This window comes from Eurosta solidaginis, chromosome 4, assembly GCF_040869045.1.
Source record: "Eurosta solidaginis isolate ZX-2024a chromosome 4, ASM4086904v1, whole genome shotgun sequence".
Lineage (NCBI taxonomy): Eukaryota > Metazoa > Arthropoda > Insecta > Diptera > Tephritidae > Eurosta > Eurosta solidaginis.
The window spans coordinates 266,565,514-266,585,024 of NC_090322.1; the positions used below are offsets into that span (position 1 = coordinate 266,565,514).

General features: G+C 37.4%; 1 protein-coding gene across 22 annotated transcripts in view; it reads left to right on the forward strand.

Annotated features, from left to right (window-relative positions):
• Positions 1-19,511, forward strand: part of rg (rugose) — a 796,531-nt gene that overhangs the window by 486,507 nt on the left and 290,513 nt on the right. For 13 of the 22 annotated variants that reach the window (XM_067785953.1, XM_067785954.1, XM_067785962.1 and 10 more), the window contains exon 2: positions 18,249-19,214. The exons of the other annotated variants lie outside the window; for them this stretch is intronic. In XM_067785953.1, coding sequence (XP_067642054.1) covers positions 18,993-19,214 — 222 coding nt within the window. In that variant the 5' untranslated portion in view covers positions 18,249-18,992. The remainder of the gene's footprint in view (positions 1-18,248; positions 19,215-19,511) is intronic. 22 annotated transcript variants of the gene reach the window in all.

Sequence of the window (19,511 nt, forward strand, 5' to 3'; positions counted from 1 at the left end):
TTCAAAATGGAGGGGTAAGTTTGTGTTCAAGCAAGATAGGCATGGCTTGATCAACTCAGATCGTCGTCCTAATCATTTGGGTATACTTATTAGCTCAGTTATCTCTTTTCCTTCTGAGATTAGGACCAATCTTAATAAACCATTTAATTTATATGAACGGTATAATATACCAACATAGTCCCGAACAATCTCGAAACTGTATCAAAAATAGTCTCCAAATGGCCCTAAGTAATAGTGAAGTGACCCTTAAAAGAATCCAGAGATAGCATCGAAGGAAACAAGAAAATCCAGAAACCGCCCTTATATGAATCGTAATCCTGAAAAGATCCAGAAAATCATATTTAAGTTTTATCGAAAAAAAACACCGTTATGGAATATTAAAACTACCTTAAAAAACACTCCTTTAATTGTCCGAAAACGAAATATAGTCCTGAAATCATTTATAAAAAGCCGTGCAGTTCCCTACGTTCCCAATCAAAAACCCGTTCCCTCTGTAGAATTATTCCAGACTGCTGAGCCACAAAAAAAGTAGTTTATTCTACGGAAATATTTAAAAATTTTGCCAGCCAATTTTTTAAAAACGCACAAAAATTGCTTATTCGATTTGCTTTTCCAAGCATTAATTTAACGGTAAAATATTATACTAATTGCTTAGTGATTTTTAATGCCCGCCATTTTTCTCCGTTCTCTATTTGTTAGTAACTGCCAGATAAATATAATTTGCAACAAAGTCAATAAGCCAAATTATTTTGATATAAAAGCAAATAAATAGACAAATTCAGTTGCAATAAACCTTTGACGCTACACAAAGTACATATACACAAGCACATGTTATATAATCGTTGTAGCTGTAGTTGTACATGCACATAATGAAAAATCGTATTACACTTTATTGACTGAAGATATTTGCATTGAAGGGCATGCGCTAAGGCTTAACTTTTACTGCGAATATTTTTCAAAGTTTCCTTCATCCGTTGGATGATGGAAGTTGGCGAGTTATGTATTGCAATCTTATACCGACCGTGCCTACTGTACTATCCACTTCCCCGTAAGTACAGACATTCCATTCTTTATATCCTAAGAATGGCTGAAAATCCAGTCTTGGTGTATGGTGGCTACATTTCCTAAGAACCCTAAAGTAGTACAATTGCTTTCACCCGTTGTTTGCTTTCTCCAGTGTGTACTGGGGCTTAGAGTAAACTGCCGCAAGAGGCTACAAAAACCCGCAGTAGCGCAGTTTTGTGGAGTATGAAAAAAATCCCATTCGAGGCAGTAGGGCTAATGCCCGAAGGTGCTAGTACTGGAGCTTGCTGGATTAATAACAGGAAATGACATATCGACAACACCCTCAAGACCTTCTGGGGGAATCAGTTTTGTTTAAATCGGTTAATATTCTTGGATATATAAAAGACAAGAATTTAAATATTGCTTACGTTTAGACGCTTACACATGTTTTACTGATTTAGGCTTAATAATATCAAAAGATAACAAGTAAAGAAGGTTAAGTTCGGGTGTAACCGAACATTACATACTCAGTTGAGAGCTATGGTGACAACATAAGGGAAAATAACCATGTAGGAAAATGAACCGAGGGAAACCCTGGAATGTGTTTGTATGACATGTCTATCAAATGAAAGGCACTAAAGGGAGTGGGCCATAGTTCTATAGGTGGATGCCATTTAGGGATATCGCCATAAAGGTGGATCAGCGTTGACTCTAGAATTTGTTTGCACGGTATGGGTATCAAATAAAAGGTGTTAATGAGTATTTTAAAAGAAAGTAATCCTTAGTTCCATAGGTGGACGCCGTTTCGAGATATCGCCATAAAGGTGGACCAGGGGTGACCCGAGAATTTGTTTGAACCATATGGGTATCAAATTAAAGGTATTAATGAGAGTTTTAAAAGGGAGTGGTGGTAGTTGTATATGTGAAGGCGTTTTACAGATATCGACCAAAATGTGGACCAGGGTGACCCAGAACATCATCTGTTGGATACCGCTAATTTATTTATATATGTAATACCTACCAAGATTTCAAGGGTTTTTTAGTTCGCACAGCAGAACTTTTTCATTTTCTTCTACTTAATGTGGTAGGTGTCACAACCATTTTACAAAGTTTTTTCTAAAGTTATATTTCGCGTCAATAAACCAATCCAATTACCATGTTTCATCCCTTTTTTCGTATTTGGTATAGAATTATGGCATTTTTCGTAATTTTCGATATCGAAAAAGTGGGCGTGGTCATAGTCGGATTTCGTTCATTTTTTATACCAAGATAAAGTGAGTTCAGATAAGTACGTGATCTAAGTTCAGTAAGGATATGTCGGTTTTTGCTCAAGTTATCGTGTTAAGGGCTATGCCGAAGGACAGACGGACGACTGTGTATAAAAACTGGGCGTGGCTTCAACCGATTTCGCCCATTTCGCCCACAGAAAACAGTTATCGTCATAAATCTATGTCCTTACCAAATTTTAAAAGGATTGGTTGATTTTTGTTCGACTTATGGCGTTAAAAGTATCGTAGACAAAATAAATGAAAAAGGGCGGAGCCACGCCCATTTTGAAATTTTTTCTATTTTTGTATTTCGTTGCACCATATCATTACTGGAGTTGAATGTTGACATAATTTACTTATGTATATACTGTAAAGATATTAAATTTTTTGTTAAAATTTTACTTTAAAAAATTTTTTTTTTTAAAGTGGGCGTGATCCTTCTCCGATTTTGCTAATTTTTATTAGGCGTACATATAGTGATAGGAGTAATGTTCCTGCCAAATTTCATCATGATATCTTCAACGGCTGCCAAATTACAGCTTGCAACAGTTTTAAATTACCTTCTTTTAAAAGTGGACGGTGCCACGCCCATTGTCCAAAATTTTACTAATTTTCTATTCTGCGTCATAAGTTCAACCCACCTACCAATTCTCATCGCTTTATCTGTCTTTGGTAATGAATTATCGCACTTTTTCGGTTTTTCGAATTTTTCGATATCGAAAAAGTGGGCGTGGTTATAGTCCGATATCGTTCATTTTTAATAGCGATCTGAGATGAGTGCTCAGGAACCTACATACCAAATATCATCAAGATATCTCAAAATTTACTCAAGTTATCGTATTAACGGACGCACGGACGGACGGACGGACATGGCTCAATCAAATTTTTTTCGATCCTGATGATTTTGATATATGGAAGTCTATATCTATCTCGATTCCTTTATACCTGTACAACCAACCGTTATCCAATCAAACTTAATATACTCTGTGAGCTCTTTTCAACTGAGTATAAAAAGGGTGCTCCTTAATATCCGCCTAAAACTCGGCAATCAAGGCAAGTATTTGTGCAATTCCTTCAACTAAGTTTCCAATAGCGCTTTTTATTTCTTATTTCTTACCATGTTTTTATTTCATTGCTTCAGCTTATATTTTTGCAAAATTTTCTCGCAAATTTTCATTTATTTTCGGAAGCACGTGTACAATGCATACACAAAACACAGTGCAATTAAAGCAATTAATTTCTCGTTGCATACTTTTAGGCTCAATTTTTTATCAGCAACGTTATGTGTTTGATTTGTATTATAAATAGCACAAAATGCTTTACGAGAAACTTAAATAAATGGACTTTTTAAAAGTGCATAAAACAGCAACAATAAACGTGAGTAATCGCAAAAGCATAGTAATAAATTGAAAATAGCTACTGAGTACATATCGAGTGAGAAAGTGTTATTGAAAGCAAAAATAAAATGAAAGACTAGTTCAAACAGCGCTAAACGCATACATCAAGTGAATATTTTTGCGCGAAAATAACAATAAATAAATTCAAATTTGATATATTAGAAATTTGTTTAGAAGTTTGTGTGTGCGCGTGCGTGCAAGTGTGTCAATTGGCTGTGGCTTGTGGCGTAAAATGCCGCTGTTGGCCACAACGATAATATGATGGAAACATTCCTTGTCCTTGGGCTATGTTTCATATTATACGAAGCATTGGATTTCTTTCAAGGATGTATGCATAGTACAGCGGCGACTAATAACACAGATCAAATTGAAGCATATCGTCGTCAATTGGACGAACAGCGTCAACAGCAGCAACAAGAACAATTCATAGCTAATTTAACGCCGCTATTAGGGGCCCAACTGTTGGCAGCCACATCAAGCATTTCACTATCACCTACTGAATCAACAGCCAGCATTGTGAGTGAACAATTACGCGCACAACAACAACGTGTACAGCTCGAGCAGCTACAAACGACAAGCATACGCAGCGAACGTAGCAACGTAGACAATAATTCAGCGAGTACGCCAACATTACACAGCAGCGGTTTGGGCAGCGCTTTTGGTTCTGCTGTCGGCAGTGGCAGTTTAAGTGCTGCTAGCGCTGCAAGTGGTGGTAGCAGCGGTAGTGCTGCTTTTCGTCCCGCCTACCGTAGCGTTTACGAATCGCAAGAGTTGTACGCTACTTCATCGTTGCCATGTGATTATTATTTTCTGCAACAACAACAGCAAAAAAACAAACACTCAGCACGTTCGCTATTCTCGAAATTTGGTGCTTCCAATTCGGATAATCGCATATTTCCTGAAACTACTTTAGTGCTGGGTGTACCAGCGGGTGTTGTAACTCAACAACCAGCTGCTAGTACGAATCATTTCGATTGTTTACCACCAGCAACAGTACCGTCCGCACCGCTAGCACTCGACTTAAAACGTGCTATATTGAGTAATAATAATTATAATAACAACAAAAATAAAAAAGCGTACAACGAAAAAAGGCGTACAACATTGGGAGGAGTGGAAAGTGCGCAAGTGCATGGTTTGGCTGTGATCGCCAGTCCATCGCGTTATCCACTCACAAATACGAATTCAATTGAGCATGAGAATCAACGAAATCGTTTGAACGTCGTTAATACAAAAATCGCGTCCGGTCACGCGCACGATAGTGACGCTTGCTCATCCGATTGTGAATCGGATATGAGTGGTGAATCGTCTGATTCGTCGGCATCCGCTTCGGCCGGTTCGGCATCTTTAGCCTCGTGCGGTGAAGAGAGTGATCCCGGTTTGGGTGAAGAGCGTGACTTCGGTTTATCAAATTCGTGTTCGTCGTCACATGCGGACTTTCGTGAAATCGAATGTGAGCGCTTGAGGCGTAAGTGTGTCAGTGTAAAGCGTATATACAGTATATCAGAGAAATTTTGAAATAGCAGTTAGAGTAAAATGAATGATGTAAAAGGTGAAAGGTAATAGAAAATCATTACTATGCAGATAAACAAAAGGGAGTACGCAGAAAATGTGCAAAAATAATCTCCAAATTGGCTAAGGCATAAACCAAATAAAATTGTTTATACTCCAGTTAGCAATTAGGTCTGTCGTTCAAATATCGCTTATACTCACCTCACCTCGCATATGTATTCAACTTCACCACACCAAGTTATTTAGTTTATATGCAAATATTTCAGCTTTTAAATTTTTAATTCACCTAACGTGAATGGTTCCACAATCCTCACATTTTCACTCATTTCGACTTATTTATTGAACAGAAATCACAAACTCTCACAGAGTTCACCGTTTTTCATCAAACTAAGAGAAACCTTTACTTTTGGACATGTTTCAGAGGAAGAAGGAGCATCTTTTATGTATATAAAGCTTTTGATAATGACGGTTTCTTACAAAACTCCAACCATATGAAGTTCATAAAACCTTTCTAAATTTTGTATGCATAAAAATGGGCTAGTCTATTAAGTCAAAAGCATTCTGTATATATACTAGCAGAGCGGGCAGACGTTGTTCTGCCCTAAAGTTGGCCTATCTGCATACATTTTAATATGCTCTTTCCGTCTAACTCTGCCCTCCCCCACCCCTCTTCACTTTTTCCTTATCCTGTTACTCACTCCTCCCTCTATCTTTTTCGCTTCATCATTCATTCTTTTTCATCCCTTATTGCTTGTCCCAGAGGGTGGTATGTATTTTGTTTCAGTCCCAGTCCCAGTCCCAGTTCCACTCCGAGTCCCAGTCCCAGTCCATCTCTGGTCTACTTCCCGGAAAGAAGGATCGTTAATACTAATATAGGCAAATTTATATACCAAATTTCAGGGAAATCGAATAGGACGTATGTAAATAGGTATGTGGGTATTATTAATTCATATCTCTATTTCGGCTTCGCATGCATATTTATCAGTTTTGCCTGGTTGATGCGAATATCACAATGAAAATTACTTTAGAGCTCTTAGCAACAGCTTTCATTTCATATCCATATTACCCACACATTCTAGTGGTACCCGGGTCCACGTTTGAACAAAATCGACCGGCGACCAACTAACACACATTTTAGCCTTTCCTTTTATATATGTATATATATTTTTATTTTTATACTTCACGAAATGCAGATAATCGTTGCTTTTGAAATTCGGCTTAAAAATTGCACATTGAACAACTAAAGACTCTCCTGAATTAAAAAAAAAAATCTTACTACTTCTAAATCGCGGGCCCCCTCAGAAACCCCGTGTCCGGGGGTGTAATCCCAAAAAAATCCAAAATCGGTTCAGCAGTTTAGGAGTCCATCGCGGACAAACAATGTGACACGTGACACATGTGTCAGATTGCGCGCGTGTCCAAATTGAAATCTTTTTGAATTAAGCTTAGAAAGCTCTCTTCAGTTGAATCTCCACTGTCATGTTCACCTCTTTGCTAAAGTACGATTGTTTTAAAGATTAATATTGCGTCGTATATTGTCATACTTCAAACATATAGACTTATATGTACATATATATATGCCGCTAAAAATAAATGCATGTGTATCCGCATGTACACCTACAAATAAATTTTACTCGTTGCTACTTTTATATAAAGCTCCTGTGATATTTTTGGCTTCTGTGGAGTCATTATGGCGCCAATATTCGCGCACAAATACCCACAAAATTTCGACCATCATAACAAAACAAAATGAAAAAAAAAAAATAGTCTAGCAAAAATACAAATTACTGTTGAATGAATTTCTGTGAAATAAGCGAATGACACTAACGCCAATTTTCCATTCCAATCGTTTATACAACAATCAGTGCAGCAACTAAAAAAAGAAGCGAGGATGCCACCTATTACAAATATGAATGCAATTGCGTATGTTTCTGTAGGTGTTGAAGAAATTCTGTTTTCTTAACTTTCTAGTTAAGCAGAAGAAAAGTTGCCAAAGAAGATAAGACGGAGTTGGTTATTTTGTGATATTTCAAAAGGAGTCTTTAGAAAATAAATTCCATGGGGAAAGCGCTTTTTATTTTCGAAACATATTTAAATATATGTTCTTATATACATATTTACGAATAATTTTAGAAAAGGAAAATGCAAATTTGATAAAAAATTGTCTTTAAGAAAAAATGAAAACAAGATTGTAATTGACTGACCAATCGCATAAATTCTAATGCCCTTTTCCCTCTGATTGTATTTTTCATTATTAAATCTCCAAAGCTTTTGTTAACCAACTGATTGAAAATAAGGAAAGAAACCTCCCGCGGCATTAATGCTTTTTGGTAAAAGAAACTTAGCAGTCGGCTGCTACAATATTCCAAATTCCCCAAGCAGTGAGTTTTACCAATTACTCTCCATTCTTTTGCAAGTTCCTTTATTTTTTGCTCACTGGCTCATTATGACTTGATTCAAACGCAATAGCAACCAATGGTAATTGCATACCCCAGCGGTGAGGCGCTGTGAAAAAGATGCTAAAGAAATAAGTCGAATAATTGTAATAAACGCAGATACAGAGCGAGCAAAAAATAACGTCATCACCAGAGTTATTTTTCGACTTATTTTTCTTATGCGCTGCATGTGCTGGCTATAATTTTTTGTTACATTTTTTTATTCAACTTATGTCAGTGCTTATTTATACATACATACATTTGATAATCTTGCTGGACTTGAACTCCTTTGTGTATGAATATGTTGGTTAAACTAAATAGTTTCTCCTTTTTTTGTAAGGACGCAATTTTTTAGAAACGTTTTTGAAACGTTGTATTCAAAGGTGGCCCCTGTCGGAACGTAACCAAAGGCTCGCATTTCTTTGCTTGAATAGCGAAACTTAATTAATTTAGTCCTGTTAATTAAGAAGTGAGATGCACACATCAAATAATTTCCTTTTTAAATAGAACGACATCGAAATCATTACAAGCTTCTGCTTCGTTCGTTTGATTGACTTTACCAGTATTGTGTATAGTTCCGCAGATAATCGCTTAAAGCGAGAGTACATTTTATTGAATGGTTGTAACTCTCTAAAATTATGCTTCAGGAATATTTAGAACACTTCCAAATTTTGTCAAAGTTACCAAAATAGCGGAAAAATGTAGTGTCGAGAGATGAAAAAAGACTACTTTTTGAAAGGTGTTGGCGTGATCATCTGTGCCGATGCTAATGTTCATCATAGCATCTGGCGAAGCTCGGATACCAACACTAGAGGTGAGTCTTTATTTACTTTTATTGTAGATGAGGGGCTTTGTATATGTAATAGGGGGAATGACCCGACTTTTATTACTGCGGTAAGGGAGGAGGTCTCGGACCTCACCCTGGTTAGTAGAGAATTGGAAGGTCGGATATCTGGCTGGAGGGTTCTCAACGAGTACTCCTTCTCTGATCACCGATATATTCAGTTCTCGGTGAACGAAGAACGTCCCGGTAAAATATCTTTTAGGAACCCTAAAAGTACTAACTGGGACTTGTATTGTAGGAAGCTGGGAGAGCTGTTGCCTGAGACGCCTACCGTTAGTTCGGACCTGTCCGAATCTGAGATAGACGTTCTGGTGGAAAACTTCACCTCGGCAAGCAATAGCGCCTTTCAACTGTCCTGTCCATTGAAAACTTACAGGGGGAAAGGAAAGCCGCCCTGGTGGTCTGATTCTCTTGAAGACCTAAGAGCGTACAGTCGGCGGCTCTTCAACAGAGCCAGGAGGAGTAAATTGCCATCGGACTTGGAGCTCTATAAGGTGAGTCTGGGGATTTATAAATATGAAATAAGGATAGCCAAGCGAGATTCATGGCGAAGGTTCTGCGAAAACGTAGAAGGCTGCAATGAATCAGCGAGGCTTAGAAAAATACTCTCTAGGAATCCCGCTCCTCTGGGGTATCTGAGGGATGATGATGGGGACTGGTCGATGAGTAGCGAGTCCCTAAAGCTTATACAGAACAATAATTTTCCCCGATATCCCAGTTGCGTAGGGATCTTCGCCTGCATGGCCAAACCGGGAAAAACGGAACTGGCTCTTTTTACAAGGAGATATAAGATGCCCGATTTCAGAACTCCCTCGATTGGAGGGGCACCGTTGGTACTTTCTGATAGGGTTAAATATTTTGGGATTGTTTTGGACAAGAAACTGTCCTGGAGACCCAATATGGAAGATCGGACCAGGAATGCCACCTTTACCTTGTACTGCTACAGAGGGGCTATCGGAAAGAGATGGGGACTCTCGCCAGGAGTAGTACACTGGCTTTATGAGATGGTGGTCAAACCGATTCTGCTATATGGGGTGCTGGTCTGGTGGAAAGCACTGGACACGGCGAGCACCTCCAAAATGTTAATATCCGTGTAACGGACGGCACTGATCGGTATCGGTGGCGCTCTCAGAACAACACCTACCTTGGCACTGAACGTCATGCTGAACATATATCCAGTAGATATTGCGTTAAAGGCGGCCGCGGCAAGGTCGCTGGTCAGGGTTCGTGATATTGGCTCTTTCGTCAAGAGCTAAATGTAAGCCGCAAGTTTAAGTTGGCTGATCACTGCAGTGTATTCCAAGCGAAAGTTGCTGCGATTAAGGATGCGGTGGATGAAATGCTATCCAGTGCTACTACGGTTAGGGAATTTAACATCTACTCTGATAGCCAAGCGACTATCAAGGCCTTGAGCTCAACTACAGTGCGATCGAGGGTGGTCTGGGAGTGCTTGATGGGCCATTGTGATATCCCGGGTAACTGTCAAGCGGATCTCTTAGCCCGCATCCGTACAACTGATCCGGATGAAGATGGCTGTAGGGATTTGGGGATTCCGCTGGCCACCTGTGGTCCTCGAGACAGCTCAGCAAACGTTGGGCGGACACCACGTCTTGCAGGGCAGCAAGATCTTTCTGGCCGAAAGTGGATGGCAGGAGGTCTGCTGAAATAATTGGGTTCACTAAGGCTCACCTGTCAATTGTCATTGGGGTTTGACAGGGCACTGCCCCATGGGTACCCATGCGGTACGTCTCAATATACTGGAAACTCCATCCTGCTGCAGTTGTATGGAGCATGATGAGTTGGAATCACCAACTCACTTTATGCGTGATTGCCCAGCTTTTGTCAGAACTAGGCGAAAGTACTTCGGTCGCGACTCACTCGGATCTCCCGAGGATTTATCCAAAGTTGAGATCGGTATCATTCGGAGTTTTAACGTTGCTACCCAACGATTCTCTAAGTAGCTAGATCTAAGTCACCGTTATTTTTGGTGTATGTGGTATCACAACGGACCTTCGTGTTGTCCAAGTTAGCTATCCTTATCAGGGCAGCTAGCACCTAACCTAACCTAACCTATGTTGTTTTCCGAAATGTTTACTGTTTTTATAAACTGTTATTTTTGCAGCCGGATATTCATTTACTACTTTAAAACCGGTACCTTTTTTAAATCCGGTTACATCTTTAAACATTGTAATTTTTAAAAACGGTTACTTTTCTTAGTTCGGTTCCTATTAACAAATCGGTATCTTTATTTTGAACCGGATTTTTGTTGGGAACTGGTTTCTTATTTGGAACCGGTTTCTTATTTGGAACCGGTTTCTTGTTAGTAAGCGGTTTCTTGTTTGGAACCGGTTTCCTGTTTTGAACCGGTTTCTTGATTGAGACCGGTTTCTCGTTGGAACCAGTTTCCTGTTTTGAACCGGTTTCTTGATTGGAACCAATTTCTTGTTTGGAACCAGTTTATTGATTGGAACCGGTTTCTTGTTTGAAAACGGTTTCCTGTTTGGAAGCGGTTTCTTTGATTGAATCTGGTTTCTTTTTTGGAACCAGTTACTTGTTTGGAACCGGTTTCTTGATTGGAACCGGTTTCTTGTTTGGAACCAGCTTCTTGTTTCGAACCAGTTTCTTGTTTGGAACCAATTTCTTTTTTTGAACTGGTTTCTTGTTTGGAACCAGCTTGTTGTTTCGAACTGATTTCTTGATTGGAACCGGTTTCTTGTTTGGAACCGGTTTCTTGATTGGAACCGGTTTCTTGTTTGGAACCGGTTTCTTGATTGGAACCGGTTTCTTGATTGGAACGAGCTATTGTTTCGAACTGGTTTCTTGTTTGGAACCAGTTTCTTGTTTTGAAACGGTTTCCTGTTTGGAAGCGGTTACTTGTTTGGAAACGGTTTCCTGTTTGGAAGCGGTTACTTGTTTGGAACCGGTTTCTTAATTGGAACCGGTTTCCTGATTGGAACCGGTTTCTTGTTTGGAAACGGTTTCCTGTTTGGAAGCGGTTACTTGTTTGGAACCGGTTTCTTGATTGGAACCGGTTTCTTGTTTTGAACCAGTTTCTTGTTTGGAACCAGTTTCTTTTTTTGAGCCGTTTTCTTGTTTGGAACCAGCTTCTTGTTTCGAACTGATTTCTTGATTGGAACCAGTTTCTTGTTTTGAGCCGGTTTCTTGTTTGGAACCAGTTTCTTGTTTGGAATCAGTTTCTTGTTTTGAGCCGGTTTCTTGCTTGGAACCAGTTTCTTGTTTTGAACCGGTTTCTTGCTTGTCGGTTATATTTTTGAAGCTGGTTAAGTTTTTGGATACCGGTTTCGTGCTTGCCGGTTATATATTTGCCGGTTAAGTTTTTGGAACCGGTTTCTCGCTTGCAGGTTATATTTTTGAAACCGGTTAAGTTTTTGCAACCGGCTACTTCTTCTAAAACGTAATATTTTTGGAAGCTGTTAGTTTTTTGGAACCGGATTATTCTTTAAAACCGGTCTTATTTATGCAATTGTTAGATTAGGTTAGGCTGAACTGGCCGGTCCATGAAGAGCTCACATAGACTGAATGAGTCCGTAGTGTTACCAGAATTTTGTTTAAACGACCAAACTGAAAAACGCTATCAAAAACCAGGACCTATGTTATAAAATTACTCCGTCCACTTGGCAAATACTAGAAGCTTCCTAGGACTATGCGACTGTTGATTGTATTGCAATATCTTCTTTTCGGAACTGTTTTTTTTTTTTTTTTTCATTTTATCTAATGGGAGTGGTAACTTTTTAGCACCTTGATTCAGCTTTTGGAACCCAACCCTTTTTCCAACCGGTAACTTTTTTGAAGCTGCTACAGTTTATTATTTCATAATTCCTCTAACTCGCTACGGCTTTCTGGCAAAGTAAAAATATGCATATGCGAAAAAAATTCTTAAAAAAAGGATCTTTAACGAATACTTATGAACAATACATAGAAAAAGCTAGAATTTTACCTCAAGCTACCGGATAGAACACAAAACCTCCACAACAAATACGAACTTTTTTATTAAACATTTTGATATTCTGCTTTCTATAACTGTGACTACTTTTACAATTTCCCTTTGAAATTAATCAGCAAATAACTGCAAAGAAAACAAATTTCTACAATGGAAAACTTTTCCAATAGAGACATTTAGTATTTCATTCATTGATTAACAAACACTTTTTCAGGTTGTATTGTTGTTTTCTACTTTTCTTGTAAGTATGTTTGTATACATGTATACATTTTTTCAATAAAGAATTGCTTTTTATGTTTTGGTGACCTGTTTTCCAATTCTTTCTTTATATAATTAACTTTTCATTCACAAAACTACATCGGTCCCATATCCTCATTGAAAACTTATTACAAAAGCGCCTACGGGTAGCTAGAAATTCTGTTAACTTTTCAGAATTATTGAGTAAAAGTTTTCCCAACTCGTGGTACCCCAAGTGCTTGCCCTTTTCAATTTGGTGTTGGAAATGTCTTTGTACTGACCTCAAATAAAGACGTCAACAGATTTTAGAAAATACCATTAATACAACATGTCATCAACCCAAATTATTGTCAAAATTTTATTTAATCCTAAATCTGTATTGAATTGTTAAGATCTTGGGTTATAGGCAACATCCCTTTCTAGCTATATTTTAAATTTTAAGCAATCAGCGTAATTACACTAGGGAGCTAAAAGAAGTGGAAGTATATTAAAACGTTGTCTGTCCGATGTAAAAGCTTTTCACAGTTATTTATTCCCGAATGGTTTTCATATAAATTCAATCACTGTAAATAACAACAGGTTTAGCTAATTTATACATATTTTATCAATTTTTTATTTTTTTTCAAATATTTTTTTTTACGACGCAGACCTTTATATCGTGGAATTTTTGACACTCACCATCACTTAGCCGGCGATAAATGGAGTAAGGTTAAATCAAGTTAGATGTCAGCTATCCAGTTAAGCGAAAGCTCACTTGAACACTTAAGAGTTAGTTTGTTGTATTATCACAAAAGGCACATGTCGATCTTGGAACTATCCTCCGGAGAATCGAATACCTACCGACTGCGATATTCGCACCCCATAGTTAGTTTGAGAAAAAATTAGTAGAGAATGTGTTAACTGAACCTAAACCTGGCGCACAGTAGTCTGTCCTGGCAGGGATAGAGTGGATCTCGGTCTGAAAGCTGCAATTCACAAGCCTACAATGTCAACCGGATACAGATACCTCATTGCGTTTAATGCCAGTTAAAATGTTATGCGAAAGAGCCCCCAGTATTTTCCAATTGCCTCGCTGCAGCACTATAAGGAGACTTTTTTCACCGTGGCTGAAGTGTCTAGGGCTCCCCGCCAGATCAGAACGCAATAGAAGAGAATCGGTTTTAACACCATATCGCATAGCCAATGCACCAACCTTGGCGGGCTCCGACCCGCCGCAGCATTATAGATTATGTTGAACTGGCCGGTCCAGGAGAACCTCACATATGCAGAGTGAGTCCGTAGTAACACCAAGCGTTTGTTTTTCGGACCAAATTGTAAAACCCAATCAAAAATCAGGACATATGTTATAAAATAACTCCTTTTTTTGGTTCAAAATAAAAGATTTATAGGCCGTATGCCACTTGCTGCTTCTAGATTTAACAGCTGTATCACTTCTAGTAGCTGGAGTCTCGTAAGCGAAGGGCAGGAGCATAAAACCCCAGTGGTTTAGGGGCTTAGAATATACCCGTGGCAGGTATGCATGTCGTAAGGGGCTACTTAAATACACAAATAATTCAAGATGTTGTGTAGATCAACTCTTTTCAAGGGGTTGCACACGCAATTTATAGCTTCTTCGTTCCAATTGTCAACCTCACCTGTGCGTGGGAATCCTATTTTCTCAGCAGCCGAGGTTCTGGCGACCCCGAGTTCCTCAGGATGGCATAGAAGGTTCACTGTGGTCAAATTAGTTCTCTCGCAGCATGGTCGAGCTTCTACCTTAATGGTGCTTGTTACCGGAACGTACCAGATCTATATCTGGCAAGGAAGCATCGACCCTTAAACTCACGGGGAGTGTCTTTATACCACAATAACAACAACAGCATAAAACGGTATCGATAGTTTCTTCCTCTAACCCGCCATTCCTATAGCAGTATAAGGAAACCGAAACCTTCCTGGCTTTGTCCCTCATATTAAGATTTCACGACAGCTCGTTGTCGAGAATAATCCCAAGGTAATTAAATTTGTCAGACAGCACCAGCTGTAGTCAACCAAAAGAGGTTCATCTTAGATCAACAATCTTGTACTTCCGCGCAAACATTTGCGCAAAACTTTGCTAGTGTTGACAGCTTATCCGCATGATTCAGACCACCTGGTCACGACTCCCAGGTAACCTTCAGAAACGTTCCTTACTGTGGTTAGATACGAATAGACAGGTCATAGGCATAGGCCACCACTTGGCACCGCCACAAATTCAAACTTTTCCCAATGCCTTCCATTGCCGAGCTTTTATAAGTAGGCAGAGCGACAGTTTTACATTGTGATGTCTCTACTCGTCTCTGAATGGTTCGTGTTTGACATTCTCGCTCGTCCATCTCTCACTTCTCGCTGACACCATCGTTGATGCATTCGATTTTCCTTATCTGAAGCTAACGTTGTCATTGTTGTTTTGACGGCTTCTGGTTATAAGATTTTTGCTAGTAACGTTCAATATCATACACCGTAATATAATGAAATAAGTGATTTATTTAGTCCCCAGATGGTGATAAGTCAAAAATATTACAAATATATATATTTGGTCGCCATCAAATCTACACCAAAATTTATATGTTATAGTTTCGAGCTAAATTTTACCGCCTAAAGGATAAGGATCACCCTTATATATATGTATGCTATGATAGTTCAATCATCTTTTAACAATAGATATTTACTATATCAATAATCGAGTAAATCTTTGTTTGTATTAAAAGAATTTTAGAAAAATGTGTGTGTATGTTTTCCAACTTATTTCATATGCCACATTATATTGAATCGATTAAGTAAATATGTAGGAATCTGTTGCTGATTTCATTCTATTTTTGCCTACTCACTTGCATGACTGAATATCTCATCCCACTCATGCTACATTCCCCTTAAGCTTTATGCTTCTAGCTAAGCTTAGTTCGTTTATCTTAAAAAATTTTTGAAGTGCTTCGATATTGTCTTTTCTTTACAATATTTTATCCTTTCTTACTTTATTCTTTTTTGCTTTTTCTAACAAAGTCGCATTTTCCTATCTTTCGGCTGATCACTAAATCTGCCAAAGTCGTTGTACATCCCTTTCTTCATATGGGTTGATTGCGCATACAAAGGCTAAGTTGATGGTTTGCAAAAAAGATAAATTACTTTTGTGCTTGTATACATTTGCTTGCTGCTGTTGGATGGCTGTTGAGCTTTCAACAAAATAAAAGTTATTACGCTTGGTAAACACTAAAAATTTTGAGTTCTCGTGATGGTACTGTACTGCAGCATGCCTCTTTATTAATGCTTTGCCAGTGACACACAAGTAAGCGTGTATGTATATGTGTGTGTGTGCATAAGAAGTCGTTTAAAAGAAGTTGCGATAATCTTATATTTTTAACGTCCGTTTAACATCAATTTTATTCGAATATAGTTACAACGACGTGACATATTTAAAGCTCTTGTTATCATGAATTTTGATATATGTGCCCATTCTTACATATACATACATATGTATAGGTAAAGAAATATGTGCGTTTGTGTGTAACAATTTAGATGACAGCAGCATTATTGCGAAATAAACGACCGACTATCTCTAAAAAATTATGTAAATATTCTGAAGCTAAAGAAGTTCATATAACTTCGATAATACACATACACATAAACAATTGGCCACATCTACATGCGCGTGTATCGCTTACCACTTTGAAACATTACCTTTTGGCTTTAGCATTGAGCCCTCTTAAGTCATCTGTGCCCTCTTTATACAACACATTCCTACCGTTATAATACACTTAGCACATTTGTCATCGGTTTTCTTGTTTGTTTAGTATTTATATGCAAGTTTATTTGTATGCGTAGAAATGTGCTTGGTAACGTAAATGTGCTTACGTTTAAACAAAAAATGTCTACCTTCCTCCTTTTTCACTACTAAGTCATTGTTAATAATATTTATATAGCGACAAAAGTGAATCACGTGGTTATAATATTTTTGTGTCTTTTGTGGTAATCGTTCTTAATTAAATTATAATTTTAAACACATTTCCTTTGCCATTTATCCAACAGGAAGTGAAAATTTTAGTATGTTATTCTGTTATAATATATTTATTCAATATGAAAAACCACATAATTTACGTGAATATATGAGAAAAAATAGTATATGTGAGGAAAAGCTACTAACAACGCTTTAAATAAAATAATATTGCTTGCTATGATATGACTAAAAGCTAGTATCATCATGTAGATGCGATATGATATGATATGATGTGATAAGACCTAAGATTCAGATATGATGAAATGTGGTATTATATGATATGATGTGATATTGATTATTTGCTGCAATACGGTTTTCATTTCACAAGATGTGATGACACATGATATGAGTTATGTCATATGAAATTATGTGAAGTTATACTGTAAAATGTGTTTTCTTATAACATTATATGCTGATGTGATGTCACACGATATAATTTATGTCATATAAAATCATGCGAAGTCATATGGTATACTGTGATATGATGTCATATCATGTGATGTCAACGATATGACTGCGACTCGTAATGATTTTTGTGATTCTCATTTGCTATCTTAGAAAGAATATTCTATTGGAAAAGAAGAGCAAGCAACTCGCTTAATTTCTTTCTTTTTTTCAAATATAATTGATAAAGTATTGCTCTGAATATAGCTACTTAAATTCGCGTTGATATAATTTTTTTTGATATCACGTGATCTTCAGAATTTTAACCAACTTCGACAAATTATTAGGACAGATTATTAAAAGCGAAAAACTAACCATGTGCCAGTGCTAGTTAGCACAGTTATTCCATCGAGAATGAGGGATCCATTAGGACAGTGGACTAACTAACTGGTTACGGGTGGGTCAATGTGGGAATTGAAGGCTGGCAAAGTTTGAGCACACTATAATAAAATCGAACCGGGTTTCGAAGCTCCGCTGCCTACCAGTGTTCCACTCCTGTATTGATTGGGTTCGAGTCAGCTAAGCAAGCTCTGAGCAAAAACTATTTCTCACCGTTAAGCGAAGTTCTGTTGTGCCGAAATGATTGGGCTCAACGGGAATCATCCATAAATGATGATTAAAGGATTTCGTAGCTACGCTGGCATCCAGTGGTCTACTTCTGTACAGATGAGCTTCGAGTCCAGTAAGCAAGTTCTGATGCTATAAAGCTTTGTATTTTGCTTATTCATCACGAATCCCAGCATATACTATCTCTTACAGGGTAGCGAGGTCCCTCTGCCCCAACATGTGATGGATGATATAATATAAGTAGTATGATAAGATATTATTTGATATCGCATGATACCATATTAAAATTTAAACACATCAAATTTGGTCTTTATGTTATAACAATATATCAACTAAACAAAAATAAAACAAATTCTGACTTGAATTAGTCTCAATTCAGCTAAAACCAAAAGCTCATGTCGACGTGAAGATAATTTATGAACTTAGCACTTAGTTCTTTCAGAAATCGATAAACAAAGTCTTGAGTTAAGTTTTGCACATTTTCTGCGTTCAACTTATTATTAAAGTAAAATCAGAACCACGAGTTTTTTAGTCCGTACTGATTTGATTTAAATTTATATACTTTTTTCCAGTGTTAGTTAAAAGAACAAAAGTATTTAGTCAGAACTCCTAACTCACTGTTTTTGAATAGAAAAAAATTAAAAACTAGAAAATAGTTGAAATATATTAAAAATGCGAAATAAAACCGAATCAGAAAAGAAGAAAGAAACGAATAAGAAACAATTTTTTAAGTGTAAAAATTGAATAAGGTTAGTAGTCGATAAACTCCTTTTTAGCGATCATAGTACTAGCAACGCAACCACAATTGTCAGGAGTCCCATCTGAATAAAACGTCGGAACAGCGGCGGAATATAACGAACCTTAATGGTTTCTACAAACGGAAAGTGGCAGAGTTTAACGTTAAACAGTTAACTGCCTACGAAGTAGCTTACAACTACATAATCACGTAAATACATCGATCGACAACAACAAAAAGTCGTAAAAAGTAAAAAATAATGAAATAGAAGAAACAAAATGAAACAAAACCAATATCAGATTAAAAAGCTCTCCATCAACTTAAGTTAATTCTGGCGTAATTCATATTAAAAATCATACCCATACAATAACTAAAGTAGTGAAACATTTTAAAACAACAACTACAAAAAACATCACCATGGTGCACTTAAACATTAAAAGAAAACAATTTAGTAATACAAACCGAATTCCAAATCAACAAAAAATTTGCCAAATAAAAGAGAGGGTAAATGTTGAAATATATATTCACAAGTTAATACAAGCACAAAGTAAATCGTGAAAAAAATAATCAAATAGAAAACATGGAATCCTTGGAGCGGCTATTGCGAGCTGCTCCTTTACCGCGCACTCTTACAAGCGTAAATGGTGCCGTTGCTAAAGGGCAACAGCGTGCTTTGGTGCACGCCTCTTTAGCAGCAGCTACTGTTGGACGTAAAGGACGCCATCTGACTGGCACTTTTTGCCTCACCGGCGATACCATGGAGGGCATTATACAGTGTTTGGTATTCTTGAAAGCATTTTCGGTGAGTAAAACAAAACAAAAAAATATTTTAAAAATGAGGCCTCATGTTTTTGGAAAAAAAAAATATGCATATAGAATAAAATATATTTAAGGAGCTGTTTTATTTCATACATTTTATTAAATTTTATATAGAACCTTCTTTTTTCATTATATGATAATGATGTGATATGTTGTGTTAATGGGATGTATATATATACATATCCTTACTGCGAAAATTGCAAAAAATCCGTTTTCTTTAGAAGGTAAACTTTGTCGCTTAAAAAAGTACAAGAGATTTATAACTCTGCCAAATTTCACA